The sequence below is a fragment of the Macrosteles quadrilineatus genome, unplaced genomic scaffold (genome assembly GCF_028750875.1).
Source record: "Macrosteles quadrilineatus isolate MER2022 unplaced genomic scaffold, UCM_ALF_1.0 Scaffold_1__1_contigs__length_201487025, whole genome shotgun sequence".
Taxonomy (NCBI): domain Eukaryota; kingdom Metazoa; phylum Arthropoda; class Insecta; order Hemiptera; family Cicadellidae; genus Macrosteles; species Macrosteles quadrilineatus.
In genome coordinates, this window is record NW_026542594.1 from 187768725 (window position 1) to 187789588 (window position 20864).

At 34.4% G+C, this 20864-nt stretch overlaps 1 protein-coding gene across 2 annotated transcripts; it reads right to left on the reverse strand.

Annotated features, from left to right (window-relative positions):
• Window positions 1–182: 182 nt before the first annotated feature.
• LOC128992160 (RUS family member 1-like) lies at window positions 183–19869 on the reverse strand. Of its 2 annotated transcripts, none has more exons than XM_054415613.1 (9): window positions 19630–19869; window positions 18719–18885; window positions 17890–18050; window positions 17361–17556; window positions 14267–14382; window positions 12723–12922; window positions 2417–2676; window positions 1014–1179; window positions 183–327 (listed from the first exon to the last, which is right to left on the reverse strand). In XM_054415613.1, the coding sequence occupies exons 1-9, from the start codon at window positions 19700–19702 to the stop codon at window positions 236–238; spliced, it is 1431 nt and encodes a 476-aa protein (XP_054271588.1). In that variant the 5' UTR covers window positions 19703–19869; the 3' UTR covers window positions 183–235. The 2 variants fall into 2 exon arrangements, with proteins under 2 accessions (XP_054271588.1, XP_054271579.1); XM_054415604.1 differs by having other exon boundaries at window positions 184–327; window positions 1014–1182.
• Window positions 19870–20864: the final 995 nt, after the last annotated feature.

Consider the following 20864-nt stretch of genomic DNA (forward strand, 5'->3'; position numbering starts at 1 on the left):
TTCATTTGCTGTTATCATGTTCACCTCGTCTTCGACAATTTGTGGTGTACCGATGATCTTAAACACATTGGGTAGCTCTAATCTTAGCCGTTGCCGAGGATATTTGTTACTATATACGCCACCAGTTTGCATGTTTTACGCATTAGTACAGCCATAGAAGAATAGGTTTAGCCACATATTGTACAAACAAAGCCAAGGAGTTTAAGAAATTAAATTTAATAATAAAAACAAAACATTATTTATCCTTGGTTGGTTCTGCAGAGCCTGAATCATGCCAACTTCCCCTCCATTCTTCTACCAGTAAACTGTGGCTGTCTGTGCTCCAACCTAAAAAATAGTTACAAATATTTTGTGTCATACTTCATTGTAAGCACAGCTGCTTTTTCTGTACTCTTATTAGACCAAGTCGTAGAAAGGGAAGGAGTTGACGGTACATGAAATCACACGTTTCATAAGCTTCCCACGGAATCATCAAACTTGTAGGCTACCATAAACACCTTCTTCCCTTGTAGCGTAACACACTACACAATGTACAGTAGAACCTCTTTAATCCGAACGTCCACTAATCCAAACGCCTCATTGCTGTACTCTATACACAGTACAGTGGTTTTTTAAATATTGTATAGGTACTGTATTTATTGATATACGCACCATAATTATCTTACTGTTTATTCCCCATGTTTACTACAGTATTAAATAAACACCGAATTTTATTTTATAAAGCATTTTTCACTTTCCCTACTACTTATGTAAAAAAAATAACTTTTTCCTAGTTTTTATGTAATAACAACAATCTGTTCTGTAATCCGAACTATTCAATAGCCTGAACTACGTCCGGTCCCAATTAGTTCGGATTAAAGAGGTTCTACTGTAAATAATTTGATTTCTCGACAAGTTATGATAAAAATGTGTTAACTATTTTCACAATTACATATTTACATAGATTTTTTGATAAACCAAAAATAATATTCAGTTTCCTACTTGGACACAATATTAAATGGGCCAAGCCTTACCTCCTCTTACAATACCTTGGTGGAACTTCTCGAACTCCCTGTCTACAATATCATTGGTAACAGAAACCGCTTCTATTGGAAAGCCCGCAAACTTGGAAGTGTTCAGCTTCTTTAATCCAGCCTCAACACTTGTCAGGATTCTGCTTTTGCTTATTTCTTTGTCGATCTTCTAAATGGGAGACAAAAACCAATTAAGAGACGAAAAGTGACATGAATCAAAGAGGTCGGCACCTTTTTTTAACATCATGCCTGTCCTACGTAGTTGTGCTAGGAACGTGCCCAGTAAAGCTTGGGGTTGAACTGTAACAGTACAAGAATTAACTAAATGAATATGGTAGCTCTGGCATCAAACCCACAACATTATTGGCTTACACTCAGCCCATCTTGACATCAACTGAGTCACTGACCTACCAAACATTTTTTGTGTTCTAAACAGTTGGAGGATTGCTGTAGCGATAACAGCCTTATCTGAATGTAAAAATAAACTATATCGGCAAACTGAGACATACTTTCTCCCGTTAGCTATTCAATTACCCTTAAGCGGTGGGAGTAATTATATTTTCACAAATCACAAAACTATAAAGAACAACTTTTAAAGCCTCGGGGGTTGCACTGCATTTTTAGAATCAAAAGGACCGTTACATGCTAAATTGTAATCAAAATTGTTCAAGACGTTTTAGTAAAATTTAAATTGTTCTGTTATTTTATGGCAAATCAAAATTTTTAAAATAAAAAAAAAACACACAGAGTTATTAAAGAGAGGTACCCAAATATCAAATTGTTTATCAAAATTGGACCACAGTGTAGTCTGTAGCTCTTAACACATCCAACTACACAGCTGGAGGCTTTCAGTGCGGTACAGAAGACACCCCCTTATTCAGACTTCTCTGGACCAAGGTCTGGAAAGCTGATCAGATTTCAGGTTAAACCGATATCCCCTATAATGTGTTAGTTAAGGAATGTCTAATGCATACTATATACGTGTAATGCAACTAACTCAAATATTTTCACAAATTTGGGAGAGCATTGTATTTAGACATGTGATCACGGTCTAAAATCTTTCAAATAACTTCTTGATCAGCATTGTACGTGTTACCACCACTTACCATCTTTTTTGTATATTTACCGTCTTGTGAGTAACAGTATAAGCGTAAATATATGCTTTAAGTGTTATAAGACATTTCTTTTATTTACTTTCCGTAAAATCTTTCCCAAGATAAAAGTTTTTTCACTACCACCCAATTCCTGCCGATCCAGAAATACAAGTCTGTAGGCTGTGAGAAATATCTTTTGATATTGCCTTCCCAGAAGTGCCCTTTGAAATGAAGACAGGTAAAACCGAGGCTGTAAATAAGGGGTTCTTTTGTAGCTTACTTTAGTTGTGGAAAACATTGAAAACTCACAACTGGAACATTATCCACTAGAGCAATGGCCAGTGCTACCAACACACTATGAAAGTAAGCCTGCAGCACGTCCAGCGTAATGGCACTACTGGCAAACAGCACATAGACTGTGCGAGTCCTACGGTGAGGCAATAACAGGTACAGTCTGTGTCGGAACATATTGGACACAACCAGCAACTCCTCACTAGTCGTCACACCAGACTGTACCAAGTGTTTCACGCTGCAGCCCAGCTTCACGTGAAACCCACACAGATCCTTGGCTAGAACAAAGAAAATAAATGATCAGCAAACTGACAGAAATCTCTCTCATTATTAGCTTCACATAAAAATTATGTGTGGATGTGCACAGAGCTACAGACTACGCCTGTAGTACTATTTTGATGAAATTTGGTATATGGGGAGGTGGGAATTAATTAATAGTGTCTAAAAGCGTGCTTTCAATCTTTATAAAATTTTATGGGTTTTTATTTAATGGGAAAAATCACAAAAATTGTGATAACTTTTGAACTGTTGTTATTTTTATAACGTTTGGGATTGTGCAGTAATTTCGCGGTTAAAATGGCTATAGCAAACTAAATTTAAATTAAAATCAATATAGCTATTAGGTTTATGTGAAAATCAGATTTTTCCATTATGTTATATTTTTATGAGCAAATCACAATAAAAAATAAAAATTTGTAATAATGAAAATTCCCCCGGAAACATAACGGTTTAGTACATACTAGCTGTTGTACCCGTGCTTTGCAACGGGAAGAGAACACAAAATAGAAACCTTTTATCTTTACATCTGTTGCATATAATAGTTACACATCCGCCAACGCTTTTAGAAACAAAATTCAACTTTTATGGCCTTAATAGAAACGTTTAAGTTATGACTTTTAAATCTGGTAAGTAGTGGATACCACCATTTTGGTTTTTATTAATTTAATTTTAAATTTTGTGTAGGCTGATATGAGAAAACTGACCAAATCTTCTGATAAAACTTTGACATTCATGATCACTTCATCTCCCTTAATTACATATATTTTAATTTATTATCGACATTTTAAATTTCAATTTTGAAGTTGCAAAAATACTAATTATTAAATTTAAATGAATTTTTATTTATTTCACTCTTCTTTATATTGAATCACAAATCCTTCCATCTTCAGTTACTTCACTCACAATAAATTATTAGCAAAACTAAGTCAGCTGTTATAAACTTTATAAATATTGCTGTGCCTTATAAATTCAGTCTTTTGAAATATTAAAGAAACTATATCTATAGGTACTATAAACAATCTTTAACAAATAATTTAGCATTAAAGACAGCAGGCAAACCTAATATGATTATCAAAGCATCAAGTACTAAAAAATGTAATAGCAAATACAGTATATGTTTCATTGCATCTCTGATTCTACACTCTACAAAAATATCAACAAACAACTTAAAAAATATATATATATATACAAACCAGTTCTTTTCATCAGTTCCATCATCCATTGCCTTTACATTTTCACACTTACCATTAAGTAAACATAGTAACAGATATTTCATTGATTTTAGAAACAAAAGAACACTGTGTACTGCTTAGTTTTATGATATTTTCCTTGGTTTAATTTAATCAGTGGTGTGGCAAAACAAATAATAAATGTATCAAATAAAGTAAATGTGAACTGAAGCTATGTTAAGATAAAATAAGAGTATTTTGTATTACCATTTGATAATTAAATATATAGGTAGTTACACATATAGGCTACAACAGATGTTAGAAAACAAAAATCAACGGTACAATTTAGTTATTGGTAATATTCTTTAGTTTAATTTAAGCATAGGTTTAGCAAAACACGATAACTTTAACTTACCTAAATATACATATAAAAAACAATGTGATGTGCAAGTTATCTTAAGTTAATCTAATACATGTTAAGCAGTTAGAATTTATTTAAAGTAGCCTCCAAATTTATACAAAACATCTATAGCCTACATTGTAATTGTCATACTGTTTCCATGAAAACGTATCAATAACATTATTTTCATAACTTAGACACTTTAAAAAATCCAAAGCAGAGCCGGAGTTGATACAGCAACGATTATAGAATATTTTTTTTATAATCATTGACATAGTTTTAGAATAAATAATCCATGATAAAAGGTTAGATTAAAATAAACCTACCTCATAGTTATAGAAAATATTATATTTAATTTCTTTGTATCAGCTGTCTGAAATATGCAGTTTAGCAGTTCTTCTTGTTTACATTTAAATGTCAAAGCAAATGTAAACAAACATTGTTAGTGTTCTCATCACAGCCATGGAGACCAATCAATATTTACTTTTAAAATGTTCACCTAAGAACTTTTAAAGCCAAAGGGGCAAAGCCTACGGTCAGTATCGAAATGTGAATAGTCCTATAATGGTCCTTGGTATGGTAGCTATATTTTTGTAAAATTTAAGCCCAGTTGGTTCAGTAGTTTTTGCACCTATTAGTAATACAGGGAGCGTTTCATAAACTCCAAATTTCACAAACTCCAACGCTTAAAATATTAAATGAACAGAGCGGTTCATAACCTCCAAATTTCATAAGCTCCAAATCTATAACATTCAAATAATCACTGGTTCACAATGTCCAAGTTTCACAAACTCCAACGTTTAAATATTAAATAAACAGAGCGGTTCATAACCTCCAAATTTCATAAGCTCCAAATCTATAACATTCAAATAATCACTGTTTCACAATGTCCAAATTTCACAAACTCCAACGTGAAGATACCAAATAAACAGTGCGGTTCATAATGTCCAAATTTCATAACCTCCAACGGTACAGTCTGAGCCAGAAGTCTCTGCAGTGGTTGCCACAGCTTATTAAACGGCCCCAAAACTCAATGTTCCGCTTCAAAATAACTCGACATTTAGCCTACTTAGACTTAAGTTATATGGTTGAAACTTCGTATGAGTGAAGTCAATAAGTCTATGACACTATTGGTTTTAATTAAAAGCTTAAAAGTTAGTATTTTCTATTTTAAATCTTCAAATAAAGTCGGTACTTTTAAATGAGTTTTAAAATATGACATGAAAAAGTTCGTCGGCTGCTACTTTTTTTATTTTTTGGTCAGGTAAGTTAAAAAACGGTGGATTTTGTAGCTAAAGAGTTGAACCTTTTGGATCATATTTTTTTAAATTTTTAGCTGGCGTAGTTTGGTTGTAATTTAAATTGTAATATAGGGGCTACCCGCCGCGCCGCGTGGCGTCATGCGGGCAGATTCTGCCTACAACGTCACTTGTAATACAGTTTAGATACTCAAATTTGGAGCTATACAGGAAAGTTACTAAACTAATTAGAAAAACACGGATTACGAGTCACACTCAGCTGTGTGACTCAAATATGTGTTAGCACATAATTTGCAAATCAAATTACATATTTATATTTTTAATAGCTTTAATTCAAGCTTTCAGCTGAGTTTCTTAACTGTTCCGTCTCTCAATTAAAAGCCATTACAAATATCGTAAGAGATTTTTTTTACCGATGAAAAATTTTAAAACATATAAATTTGTTTTATAAGTATATTTTCTATTAGCTGTTAAAATTTCATGATGATTACATCAGTAGTTTTTTTTGTTATGTGTAAAAATAGCCCTTTGTTAGAAAAGTGCCGAAAACCTTGTACTTTATTTATTCTACCCACCAAAAGGACGAGAGTTAAAACAACATAAAAAGGTAGAAACTAACATACATAAACGCAGAAATACATTTTTATAAATAGGATTTAACTTATTCATCATATTGTAGGTATACTGGTCAAGTTTCAATAAAAGTTCATACTCGAGTATTTACACTTTTTTACTCGACAGCAGTCTCGTTTTCTCCTTGCAACTTAATGTGGGTAGTTCAATAATGTTAAAGTTTTGACAAGGTGATAATTTATATTTGGATTTGCCTTTTCAGTGGAGAGTTAAGCATTGTAAACCTTTTATTTACCAAAAAAATGCGTAATCACAAACAGCTAAATAATTCATGATAAAATTTTTGTTGATTGTGTGAGTCTAACAGTAGAGGACGAAGATTATCTCAACTTGAACATAGTGCGTAGTATCTATGAGCAGAGGACTTGAAAAATTATATTTAAGTTTTGATATAATATCATACGATAATCAGGAAAAGAACCTGTATCCAAGAGAATAGTAAAAAGCTCACGCGCGCGCACTGTTTTAAGTATGTTGTGTACATTTGCGACTTTTCGGGTGCTTCATATTTGGCGCCAGAATGTGCCTTGTTGACCTTCATTATTTTTTTCTCACGCCCGTCCATAACGGATTTATAGTACATCCGCTTGACTAGTTACTGATATTTTAATTCACTCCACAAAATTCTGCCTTAGTACAGTATTTTGTTAACTCGAGACTTCTTTGATTCCTAACAGGACCAAACAGGTGAACAGGACAGTTAGGTGATAGGTCATACTGTCAATATACCTGATTATATAAAAGTAATATCGATAAATAAAATAAACTACAAATGTCATGTTTTATTTCCTGAACCACGAATAGGCAATAACAATACATTAAGAATAAGATAACAGCTGGTTGAAGTGTATGTAATGTATGTAACGCAACTGCAGGTTTGCTGCGGCGGGGGTATTTTCATTTTAAAACATATGTTTACGAAGTCTACAAAATTATTTTACTTTGTTTACATGTCTTCATATTTCAAGCGTATTATTGTGTTGAAGGAATGTTTAACAATCAATAGCCACTTTCACTAATTAATTATGGATTCAATATTAAATGGAAAACTCCTGCTTTGTTTTTATTTCAAAAACATTATAATGAGATGATATATTCTAAACGTTTCTGTTACACAAAATACAGTTAAAATACAGTTAAAATACAAAATACAGTTGAAGCATAGACATGAACATTTGACGCTTACTTTAGTGTTTAATCAATATTTTGTTTAAAGTGGAATGACCTCAACGGCTACTCTGGAACTAACCTGAGAATTAAACTAAAAAAGTTCGTAGAGACAATATATTTTTTCACTAAAGCAATTACTATGACAAGTTCCAGTGAGCGGGATTTATTAATTTTGTTTGGAGAAGGTTTTAACTACTTAGGTACATTCTGTTTCTCAAAGGAAAAGGGGTTAAGATCATATAGACTAGCATGCATAGTATGAATAAAGTACAGGGCAAAACCTATAACAATAATATTTTGAGGTAGTTTCCTTTTCTTTATATGCATGTCAATGCTGGAGAAACGTAATTTCGTGATTGGTTTCGACAAATGGGTAATCAAACCCTAACCATGCACTGCAGTGGCAAAAATGTTAGACGTGAGCCGTTGATTAGCTTTTTCAAATATAGATGAATATAAACTCGTTAAATGTTTTAAAATAAAATTATAATATATCAATTGAATATAACATGTAATACTATCTAACAACTAAATGGCTAAAGAGGATGAAGAAACAAATAAATAGGTATTGTAATGTGGTCTCAACCATGGTCTCAACTATGAACCCGCTGAACGTTTTAAATAGGCCTATTTCGATAGAATGTAAAGTCAATCGCACTTTTAGCAGGAATTCCACCACATAAACTTAGAATAAGAGTAGTTTCTATTTTTGTTTCTATTATTTGGACCAGAACCAAATCTAGGGTAAAGTTTAGTCAAAGGGATGCATTTACACTAATTTAGTTTACCTTAACGAAAGGAGAATAAAAGTAGAAATAATAACTGGGCCAGGTCGCTAATTCAGTGGGTTTTACCAAGAACTTAAATTATCTCCACATTTCACGAAGACAATTTCCGAAATTACAATCGGGAAAGCATTTATATCAAAAAATTTTGTTAACTATAGACTACCGGTAAGCATTAAAATGCACAAACATACGCCTGTAAATTAAGTTACCATTCTTCGTAATGTAATGACATATTTGATGTAATATAATGATGATTAAATGCTAGAAACTCAGTTTCTATATCCCCCAAACTGATGCTGAGCCGGCCAAACTCCTAGCGCCAATGCCGCGCCAAGCGATTTTAGGCCTATTTTTAATCGCTTAAAAATGATACAAGCAGGCTCCGTATCAAAAAAAGCTTCAAATAAAAAATAAAATTCATACTTTGATCTAAAACTTTGCCGCAGGATTTTTTTTCCTGACCAAAAAATAAAAAAGTTCCTCGCTTACTACATTTTTCATGTTTTTTATGGTGTTAAAAAACAATCATCTGTTTTAATTTGCCTAAATAAATTATAACAATTATGTTAAGGTAAAAACTAGCTACATAGTAATGAGCACTGGTTTTTCCAGAAAAATAATATATCAATTTGAAATTTTTATGTTAACAAATAAGTGCAGCAGAGCAGGTTGAGTGAATGTATGTTTGTGTAAAACAGAGAGGTTCATTCGGCCCGTCCGCCTCGGTATCCCGATTGACTTATGGCAGAGACTGTACCGTTGGAGCTTATGAAACTTGGAGGTTATGAACCGCTCTGTTTATTTGATATTTAAAAGTTGGAGTTTGTGAAATTTGGACATTGTGAATCGGTGATTATTTGAAAATTATAGTTTTGGAGTTTATGAAATTTGGAGGTTATGAAACGCACTGTTTATTTAATATATTATCGTTGGAGTTTGTGAAATTTGGACATTGTGAAACTGTGCTTATTTGGAAGTTATAGTTTTGGAGTTTATGAAGTTTGGAGGTTATGAAACGCACTGTTTATTTAATATTTTAGACGTTGGAGTTTGTGAAATTTGGAGTTTATGAACCTCACCCGTAATACACATACAGACACCATTAGATTTTTATATAATAGTATAGATTAAGTTTCATCAACTAGTTGTCTGTAGCCAAGGCCACACTAAAAAAACAGGCCGTAATGCTTGTCAAGTGTGATGTCAAGATAGAAGACAGCAATGATGTAGGTATTTATTTATTTGTTTTCCAAGGAAAGATTAAAACAAGCAGCTGATCACAAACGGCAAACATTACGTCATTGCCATCTTCTATCGTGACGTTATGCTTGACGAGCATTACGGCCTATTATTTTAGTGTGGCCTTGCTGTAGCTCTGTACACATCCACACACATCCCTTCAAAAACCACTTTTTTGGGTTCATAGGGACCTAACATGGATATTTCCATCCAAAACTTAATTATTTTTAGCGAATTTCCCTATAGGGAAGTAGCAATTACCGTAGGTCTCATGGTAAGACTTAGGCCCGGGACCGATTTACTTTTTCATTTTGATGTCCCCAGAGGCCAAAAACACCACTCGTTCAAATTTTTATATATGTATATATATATATATATATATATATATATATATATACATATGTGTCCGTGAACACGATAACTTGAGTAATTTTTATCCGATTTTGATGAAATTTGGTTTGAAGGTGTAAGGCGGGATAAACTTGAATGAGTTCGCGATCCAGCATGATCGGACCATGGGAACAGGGTTTTATGGGGGGTTTTATGGGGTAAAAATTGGTTTTTCTCACTTTTGACTCTCAAAACACAAAATTTCCCAATTTTTCTCTAAACCTTCTTAAAGAGCCTTCTTTACTATCGTTTCGTGGAGGTATTGTTAATTTTGTTGATAATTGAATCATCACTGTATTCAGCAAAGTTTCAGGCAACATCACTAACATCACCAATTGCAGCAACATTGCTGAAGGTCACAAATGTGACGGCCTGGCATAATAGCCTCATTTTGTTGTCATTTGTTAACTTTGAGCTTAAGCTGATTGGCCTTACTCCCTAAACCTGGCCCGCTGGCTATCACCGAATATCTGCTAGGTTGATGTGTCAACCGTATTTAGCAATATTTTATTAAACTTCATATAAGTCTCCAAGTGAACCTTAAAATTCATACTCCAATTCATTTCATTACTTTGTAACCCTACAATAATCCTAACCAGACGTCGTGGCTTGGCCGGATATACCCTGGAATGTGCTGACTTTGCAGTGCACGTGTCGCGATAAGCAATGTTACATTTCTAGACTCGTTTCTCGATTCAATTAGTTTCATTAACACCTGCTGTAATCGCTTGAGCGCAGCACTAGTCGAGCAACTGTTCTTGCATTGAATCATGGGCTGAGCGCTCAATGTGCGCTGATTGGCTGACGATGGTCATGTGACCACGCTGATGCTTCCGCTCTGACAACGCTGAAGCCTCAGATCGCGCCAAGATGTAGGGTCCTTAAGGTCAGGTCCGTGAGGGCGGTCTTGCCCTTTCTTTACTCTTACTCCTTTCTTCTAAGTCCGTGTACGTTTTAAATTCAGTATCGTGAAATTCTTTAGTATTTTGTCAGTCGCGATTACGTAGTGTTAGCTGTTTTCTCTTCTATCATTGTAACTGTTGTAATTATGTAAAGTTTCATTATTTGATAATTAATAAATTAGCTGATCCCTATTCGTGTGTTTTAATATTCGTCCTTCCTGTTCCCAAGACTACAAGAGATGGTGTCGACCTGTGACACAAACTCATCTCTAGAATGTTCAATGTTCTTGGCATTGTTATTAACATTAACATTACCAACAACACATTAATATTTATAACTTTGGAATTTTTTTTGCGATATTGCTAGCTCCTTTGACATTTGCAGTGACATTGCAAGCTTTTATGATATTTGCGACGATGTTAGTAGCTTCGTTGACGTTTGCGGTGACAAAGTAATCTAAGACTTAAGTCTTAAAATTAAAAACATTTAAAATTTCCAAACTTAAGATAAGATTTTTGAAATAGCACTGTCATTAATAGCCAGACTCTACTATAGTTTACTTAACTAAAATATCAGAACCTTAAAATTTTTCACCACACCATCTATCTTTAAAAAACACGATTATTTTGAGTAACAAACTTTTACACTGCTAACCTCCCCCTACAACTAGTATCTGATTTCAGTCGCAGACTTTTGATCGGGGGCGGTCCCAGGGGGGGATGTATCCCCCTCCTGAAATATATTTTTTTTAGCGAATTTCCCATATAGGGAATAAGCTATTACCGTAGTACTCATGGTAAGACCTGGACCCGAGACCGATCTAATTTTTCATTTTGAGGTCCCTAGAGGCCAAAAACACCATCCGTTCAAATTCATATATATATATATATTTATATATATATATATGTGTCCGTTAGCGCGATAACTCGAGCAAAAATGATCCGATTTTGATGAAATTTGGTACAAACGTGTAAACCTACGTTTATTCGAACGAGTTCGCGATCCAGCATAATCGGACCATGGGAACGGGGGTTTATGGGGGGTTTTATGGGGTAAAAATGGGTTTTCCCATTTTTCAACCTAAAAACAAAAAATTTTGCGATTTCTTTCTAAACCGTTTTGTAGAGCTTAAAAAAAGAAATAATTTAGTATATTGAAGCGCTGTTGTATGCCTAACGGTCACGGAGAAAATTCAAAAATAGTGTAATTAAAAATTCCCATGTTATTCTTATGGAGAAAATGAAAATTGTTGTAGTTTACTTGTTTATGGGTACATAATATGTACCCATAAACAAGTAAACAATATATTATATTGATAAAATTTGGCAAATTTATTTATTTCATCCTATACTATTGACGTATGGTCAAAAAACACTTTTTACCTTCCCCGTAGCAGCAAACCTAAGCACTCGTTAAATCTAATGTTATTTGAATAGGGAATAATATGTCTTATTTATGGAAATATTTTAGTAAAAATGTAATCAGACGAGTTGAAATTCGCTTAGTCTGCAGGTTTGCTGCGGCGGGGGTATTTATTAGCTAACATGTTCACTAGAGCATATTTAAGAGCTAAAATATGTATAAAAATACATTTTAGGCTATAAATTCCACATTTCTTTTCAGGGAGGGGCGGACCCTCATTTTTTTCTGGGGGATATTCCATACCCCCCAAACCCCCGGTGTTTATCCCCCTCCCTCGAAATGAAAACCTGGGACCACCACTGCTTTTGGTTTCAAATTCAAATATATTTATTTAGGATGTTACAAGCATGGCCTCGCCAAGTTTACAAAACTTGTTGGCGAGTACCATTAGATTTAAAAAAATGACAAAGTTTACAGTAGTTTTGTTTTCTAAGTACAAAGAATTATGAAACTAGTTCTAAGGCGGTTTGTGGCAGGCACCTATTAATAGCAATAGTATTTTGGCAGCTAGACTTAATTCTAAAAGCATTAAAAAGAAAAAGAAGTGTAACAAATAAACAATAACAAATAAAAAGTAGGAGTGAAAGCTCATATAACCAACGGCATTCACCTAGATTGCAATCTTTTGGTTTAGCCAGATTATTGGTTTTCTACTATCATTATTCAACCTACCTCCATAAGAAAATCCGACAAACACCGACTCCCATTCGTTGACTTGTCGTGGACTGTATGAGTTCTCGGTAGCCAAGTACTTGTGTAGATACAAACAAAATCTCTCACTGTTGAAGGTGACCAAAGCCAAGGACCTTACTGCCATATAGTTGGCCACCAGGTGAAGCAATGTAACGACGGAGAACAACAGCCACACTGACCTATACAACAGGAGTAGTGGATGGTAGATCGAGAGGTAATTTACATTCTTAATGTTAGGCACTTGGAAGTACAGTAGGAACTTCAACTATCCGAATCAATTTGAACTGTAGCACATTTGGACAATCAGATTTTCATTGAAATTCAGGGGTGTTTTAAGGAAAAGAGGCAGAGTTGGAGGGGAGTTTCACTATTACCACCGCAAAAGCCGCGATCCAAATATTCACGCTTTTGCTGCTATCGCACAACGATTATGATTTTAAGTCACCGCTGGAGACGATGATCTACATGACCGCAGGAAAGGTTTTGTATTTTGCTTCAATCAAGGCATCTGCCATCTTTAATAACAATTCTTATTACTGTGGTTTTAAGTTTTTAAAATTCTTTATACAAGTGATTTGGAAGCGATTCAGATAAGTTGGAGTTCGGATAGTTGAGTTCTACTGTAGAAGACTTTTATATGCGACGGCCGGTTTCTACCCACAGACTGTTGTCACATATTTGCGTCGATGTCCCAATTTCATTAAAAAGGTTATATCATCGTAACGGTCTACTTGAAGGCCCTGAATTCTCTGCAGTGGTCTACAGAGATGACTGTTGCACATATGCGCCACTTGGTCTGTGGATATGATGATTAGTGGAGTCATATGATAGTTGCCAAAACAGTTTTTTTACTTTGCTGCATCACTGGCCCCGGGCTGCGTGTACTGTGAACCAAGTGACACCCGGTATAGATGTATAATATTAAAAGGTATACCTCGGTCCGTGGCAATGACCGCAGCGTCCCATATATGTGGCGATTGGTAGCAAACATCTCAACAGTCTTGAAAGTATCAAAAGTATAGTGAATACTACCAAAGCATCAATTTTTTTTAGTTGTCAATGTCAATCAAATATCACTTTGTTTCTGGCTTAAAGGGAAAAGTATTAGTAAAGTGCTTCAATAATCCAGCAGCCTTGGGATCTACGAAAAGGCATGACAATCTGAATCTAGAGACCCAAAATAGTGAATTGGAGGGATATTACCAAGTAAATTTGATTGTGTATGTGAGTTCTGTGTTCTGTCTCCGAACAGTGCAGTTTAACATTTGTAGGGGTGTGCGAAGCATTGAATAAGAATAAAAATTCTGTGAAACTTAATCAGTGTTATTTCACTCGCTCATTGTAACAGTTCAGATGACGTTACAAAAATAATAGGGTATTCTCAGTAATAAATTTCCAAGGTAATAGGCCACATATAACATATAACACTTCAGTATTAGTACTGTATTGCATATTTATCCTATTACATTAGAAAACGTCCAACTTTACAAAACCTAGAACTTTTTTTTCATTGAATTACTCACGTTGCGTCCTCGGTGTATGTGAGAAGAGCCATTCCCACGGTGGAAGCCATGAGGTTTACACAAGTCTCCTGGCTGCCGTCTTTAGCTGACACGTCCCCGTTGTTGCCTCTGATAGCCTGCTCAACAAGAAGTGGCGTTATGACTCACTGTGCGACACATTGCAACATTAGATCCCATCTGATACTCTGTATAGCTTATAAATGTAGGCTTAAGTGTAAGTGACAGTGCCCAGACAAACAGGTGAAGATGATTGGTCTGTTATAACAACCAAAAAAGTACTTTTAATCAATTTGTTCATTATGTTAAAGGTTAAGCCAACTTTTTTTTTGTCCTAGGACGCTAGGCACGAGCCCGGGGTTGTTTTTCACATTACTTCAGGCTAGACCTAGGGGTTGCGGCAATATCTCTTAGATAAAATCCATTGGTGACTTGGTGGGGTTTGAACCCGGGACCTCTGGGACTTAAGTCCCGCGCTCTAACCACAACACCAGCTCGCTCCCAAAGGGCTAACTTAATAATCATTGAAAGTATAAATACATTGTTTAACTATAGTAAAAGAATAGTAGGTATGGCTTTTTATCATGGGGTGGGGTCTAGGTTTAGATATCATTATCTTTTAAGATTGGGACGCCACCTATGTGTGTATAACCCAAATATGCGCAAAGGATGAGTGTAGAATGTGAAGTAAAGGGTATCATTTTCCTGGAGGACTTATTGTTTTCCCCATCATATCTAATTTATTTCAAGAGGATAGTCCACCTACACCTCAAGATGGGCAAGTTAAAAGCAGACAAAAAGTTTGCCGCACAATTAACTAGACATTTCGCCCCTACAAAGAGTGCTTCTTCAAGGAGAAGTAGTAATTCAACTTTTTTTCTGAAGAAGCCCCACCTTGTAGAGGCGAAAACGTTAATAATTGTATTATGCAGGGCCGGATATATAAAAAGGCTTACATGCTTCTAGGTTCCCCCTGTGATTGGCCCTGGGCCACTAGTGGTGTGGTTTGGGAGTTAAGAATACCCCATCCACCAATGGAAGCGGTCTGGGAAAATGTGATGAAAATAGGAAATTTGCAAAACGGCAATTTTAAAGGGAATTCAAACTAAATAAATTGTGTATATTGGCCTAAAAATAACAAACATAACTATAAAACTTTACCAGTTATAACATAATGTTTATACTAAAGATGAGAAATTTTAGGATATTATTAGACAATTTAGATATAATGATCACGTTATTTTAGGTCTCGGTAGCAACAAAAAGACTACAAGATCGTATCACTCATCCTGCACTTATATCCATTCATACTTGGATTAAAATACCTAACTTTGTATGGTCGCCATTTTAGAAGTATATTAAAAGTAAACAAAATGTGGTAAGTTAACGAGAAAAGAACAAAGAAATATTTAGTATTTTAGATGTCTTGTATGAAGTATGTACTATAGCGTAGTGGGTGGGAATGGTGTTTCATCTTGACTTTATTCATTAAAGTAGGTATAGTATATACATACGCGGCCCATGTTTTTCCGAGTCAGAGCTCAACAATGGCTGGTATGGGCGGAAAAAATTGTAAATAGCATTCAAATCAGTCATGTTTCTCCTGTGATTGCGTAGAAGTTGTGAACATCTTTCATTTTGAGTTGTGTTTTATTGATGCTAAGCACTCCCACACTAAAAAATTTATAGCTACAATCATACTGCTACATTGTAGTATTTAGGATAATAACATACCAGTGATTTCAAAATTTAGTAACCAGATTTAAAAACAAATTTCAGTAAACAAAACTTTGGAAGATCTCCGTGAATGGTTTACAGCTAATGGCCTGGCACTAAACGGTGATAAAACAAACGTCTTATTTAAAAAAAAGTCAAACATGACAGATATTTCACAGCAAAAATTTCTCGGAGTGATCATTGACCAAAAACTAAATTGGAAGGAACATATTGATTATTTGTTAAAAAAATTAAGATCATTATTTTTTTGCTTTTTCAGTTCTTTCTCAGTGTGCATCAAAAAATGTTACCAGAATAGTTTATTTTTCCCATGTAGAATCGATTTTAAGGTATGGCATTACCTTATGGGGAAATTCAACAAATAGTAAAAAGATATTTTCAATGCAAAAAAGATTCATTAGAAATATGGCAAAAGACAAATTTAGGGCTTCCTGTAAAAAAACATTAAAAAAATCAGTCCATATTAACTTTTCCCAGCCTGTTCATTTATGACACCTTAATTATGTCCATGAAAATAAAAAAGATTTTGAAAAGTTCTTAAATAAAAAATAAATACAACACTAGAAACAAGAACCTTTAAAGTTACCCAATCCATCGGACAACAAAATTTGAAAAATGTCCTTTTTATACAGGCCTGAAGCTGTACAACCATTTGCCGAATAGATTTAAACAATTGGCAGTAAATGTTTTTAAAGTTAAAATTAAAGAAATTCTACTGGATAAGGTTTATTATTCCATCTCAGACGTTTTAGCAGACACCTCCTTGGGTTAGTCATTGTAAATTTTTATTGTTATTGTAATTTTCTATGTTTTATGTAAAATGTTTTTTCCATTGTATTTTATTATTAACCCTCCAACTGGTATAAGTCACGATTGCGACTCATTTACGTCACGCGATTACTGGTAATTCCATCTCAGACGTTTTAGCAGACACCTCCTTGGGTTAGTCATTGTAAATTTTTATTGTTATTGTAATTTTCTATGTTTTATGTAAAATGTTTTTTCCATTGTATTTTATTATTAAGATTTATGTAATTGACAAGACACCAGTTACTGCTATAAGCACATAATGTAACGTTATTTGTACCAGTAAATTGATTTGATTTGATATTTATTTGTAAAATGTAGGCCTAATTGTGGTACATCCCCCTTAATGGCACAGAGGCCTTAAGGCGCGCGCTTATGTTGCCTATTCTTAGATCCGGCCCTGATGCTGTGAACTTGTAGTGTGCTTTCAACTGACTGTAACTCTTTTCTACGATAAGTTTGTTGTTTATCTCTTTCCTTCATTCTTAATCCAAGTTTTATAGGGACTTGTAGTACTTCTATAAATTACGCAGTACTAAAACAACTAACTTACATGGTGTTGTGTGATGGCAGCTCGGCTTGCGCCCCCTGCTACTCCCACAATGCCTTTCATTGATGTAGTCAGGCAAAGCACCTGCGTCGGGTGTCGGGGAAACATCGGCAGCATCAGAAGTTCTAGGAACATAGCTGTGTCGTTGACTATGTCCGCAAACAAACGCCACTTTTTGGCATCCGTGTCTAGTGCGTGCCTGCCACAGGTAAATAGGCTCAATCGGTTACCAACACCAGGAATAGTTTTTAAAGAATTAAACGCATAGGCCTTAGGGATACACTATGCTCTTTTTAGCCTCTAAATTACAAAGATAATTTCGAGGAAGTGTGAATAAGAAATAAACTTTGTTTGGAGACTAAAACGTGAAATACATTTAACACGCCTAGCTCTGGTTACTAAAAAGACCCGATACAACTTAAGACTATATTCTTAGTACAGTAATCTAACTTAGCCTCGTGGTGATAGTGAAGAATTGAGCCTTAGAGATCTACCGTCCTACCAAAAATTTAACATGGGAGAATTACCTTACCCCTTCCACCAGGCAAAAATGATTCTGCCAATCATTCCAATTCCATCTTTTAACACCCACGTGATTGTAGCACTGAGGGCTGTGGCAGTTGCGTCTCCCACTCCTACGCTCTTCATTACAGCATGTGTCGTCAGGATGCCAGATATCGTACTGCAGAATGCCTGTGCCAAATTGATTTTTGATTCACTTTTCATACAGGCCTAGACCCTATGAATCATTATCAATTGAGATGGAGACGCCACCTAGGTACGTATATTTTAACACAAGAGTGAAGAATGAGACTCCCAGCTGTTTCATTAGCCAGGATCATTATTTATTAAAAGCCCAATGATTAAGGAGAGCTGGGAGATTCACAACGTCAAAAAGCTATACACTTATTTCAGAATTGAACCGATGACCTTTTGATTAGGGCCTACATACTAGGCATAATCGCCAAGCTAACCATAACCACTAACTATAGCCACTGAGCTAACTTACACAACCATTCATATCACTCATTACATATCAGCCAAGTATACAACCAAGTTTGCATTTAATAATTTTTTTAGGTTTTCTGTGACACTAATAAAAACACTTAACAAGATTTTAAAATTGAAGTGATTCATGTGTTAATGTTAATCTTTTCACTAAAATGTTTTCCTTGCAGTTATTTCAGGCCTAGATGAACAGCAATTGTTTGAGATAACAAAAGAGGCAGCTTTAAGGAACTACATACCTAACTTAAATAATTTTGCATAAACTTATTAGGTTCATGTGTAATTTTTATAGTGTAAGTTACCGTACTTAGCCTAAGTAAACACTACACCTATGTTTCCATTTGTTGATTTACCTGGACAGTGTCCCATATCTGGTAGCTAATGTAGTCGTCACGAACACTCACAGGAAACCCTTGAGGAAGGAATACTTCAGTAAATAGATCTGCAGCTCGGGAAAAGATGTTTGTCCGAGGGGGGCTCTCCAAACCATCACTTAACTCAATAAGCGAACTGCTACCTTCTGAGTAAAAATGAACATCAAAAATAGTCACAAGTAATCATCTATTGTATATTAACATTATTAATTAACTAGGCCTACCTTTTTGTAGATTATAATAGAGATACATTACTAGCCATGGATTTCCTTTATCTAAGCCTAATCCTAATTGTTAAGTTTTTTTTAATGTCAAATTAACATTTAGTGTCCTGAACTCTAAGTTAGGCCTCAGTAAAGTTTGGGAAGAACTCCGACTCCATCGTTTATAATCGATTGGGCTGCATTTTAGTTTACGTCCTACACCCATTTAAATGAAAAATAAGTTATCGACATAGTATAGATTATTCGATATATCGATTATTTCATTCGGTTAGTTAGGTAAGCTTAAACCTAACTAACCAAACTTGATATATCAAATGAAATAATCGATATATTCATTTGAATGAGTGTAGGACGTAAACTCAAGTGCAGCCATCGGTTGTTAGGAATTTGGTTAATCTACGACAGCCTTGGTTTGGTTATCGATCAAAATAAAACTTGTTTGAAAATACAAAGTAGTGGGGTAGACTATCATCGACATGATCATAACACTTGGATTTCTTCTTTAAATACTTAGCCTACTATAGGCCTAGGGGTTAAGTTATCATTATAGCCTTGATAAGGCTCCTTGTTAGCCAAAGAGAAAAATTATTCATTCGTTGGCTTTTTTTAGTTTAGAATCCATTACAGAGAGTAAAGTTTTTTTGTAGTAAAATGTTCTTAACTTACTTGAATTTCTGACATAAATGCTGCTGATTCCTGATGTTCCATATTTCTCACTATAAATGATTGAGCGAGGCATAATGCAGGAGAATCGACACAATAGTAGAATGACCGTTGAGGAGTTTTAAGTAAATTGACCAATGTTTTACATAAAGATCTACTTGGAAGAAAATAATGTAATTTAAATCTAGACCTAGGGACTTGGGTAGCCAATTCAAGTTTTTTATGTTTATTTACATTACATAGCGTCGTGCGTCGTCGTAAACTTAAACTATTTACGTGTTCTCTGTTCTGTTCTGTTGTTGGTTGACTGTTGACAGTGTTTGTGATGATGTGAGGCCGTGAGGGTCGCACAGACTTGAGAGTATATAGCTCTTTAGTCATGTATGGTGGCGAAGGTGGCATGACCATAGATTAAATAATAAACATAATATGACACCATGGTGGAAGGAAAATACAATGACACAGTACATAATCCCACAGCGCCTGAATACAAATTTAACAATTTACAAATTTGGACATTAGCAGCAGATAACTCTAGCGGCGGATTTTGCAATCTTTGACAGTTGAGGCCGAAGAATTGTTTATTGTTATTAAAATGTTTTACATTGTTAGCCGTTCTTTAAAATATCCCTCATTTCAGTCATTTATATCCTATTTTGTCTTATAAATTATTGTGTACTTAGATGGATATTGTGAATATATTATCGTTAGTATTTATTACAGATTATGATTTTTTATGTATTTCTATATGTAAATGGATGGTTGATGAAACAAGTAAATAAATTAGTTGTTTTATTTTGTAAAAAAAAAAATAGGATATAAATGACTGAAATGAGGGATATTTCAAAGAATGGCTAACAATGTAAACCATTTAAATAACAATAACAAAAAACTGAAAAAAGGCTTGGATAGAGAAAACACAAATGTAATTCCAAGTTTACCAAGTATTATAACAGTATAATAAATCGGAACCATTATTTTAGGTTTCTAAACATTGTATTTTAAAAACTTCAACAACTAATTAATTATGGAACCAACTGTGCGAACTGTATAATATATTAACACACATTTAGTGATTGGTCAATGTAAGTTTGAATTGTTATTCTTTATTTTTAACAGTATTTTAGATTTGAAAGCTACCTTACTGACTTAATGAAATGTATAACTAAATACAGTATACAGGTATACAGGATTAAACTACCACCATTACTTCAGATAACTTTTAGATTTAGAGAGAA

Coding starts and splice junctions, on each gene's coding strand:
- LOC128992160 (XM_054415604.1), bottom strand. CDS start 19,702: ATGCCTCGCTCAATCATTTATAGTGAGAAATATGGAACATCAGGAATC. Junction 18,886..19,629: donor CATTTATGTCAGAAATTCAA/GTAAGTTAAGAA, acceptor ATTTTTACTCAG/AAGGTAGCAGTTCGCTTATT. Junction 328..1,013: donor CCAAGGTATTGTAAGAGGAG/GTAAGGCTTGGC, acceptor ACTATTTTTTAG/GTTGGAGCACAGACAGCCAC.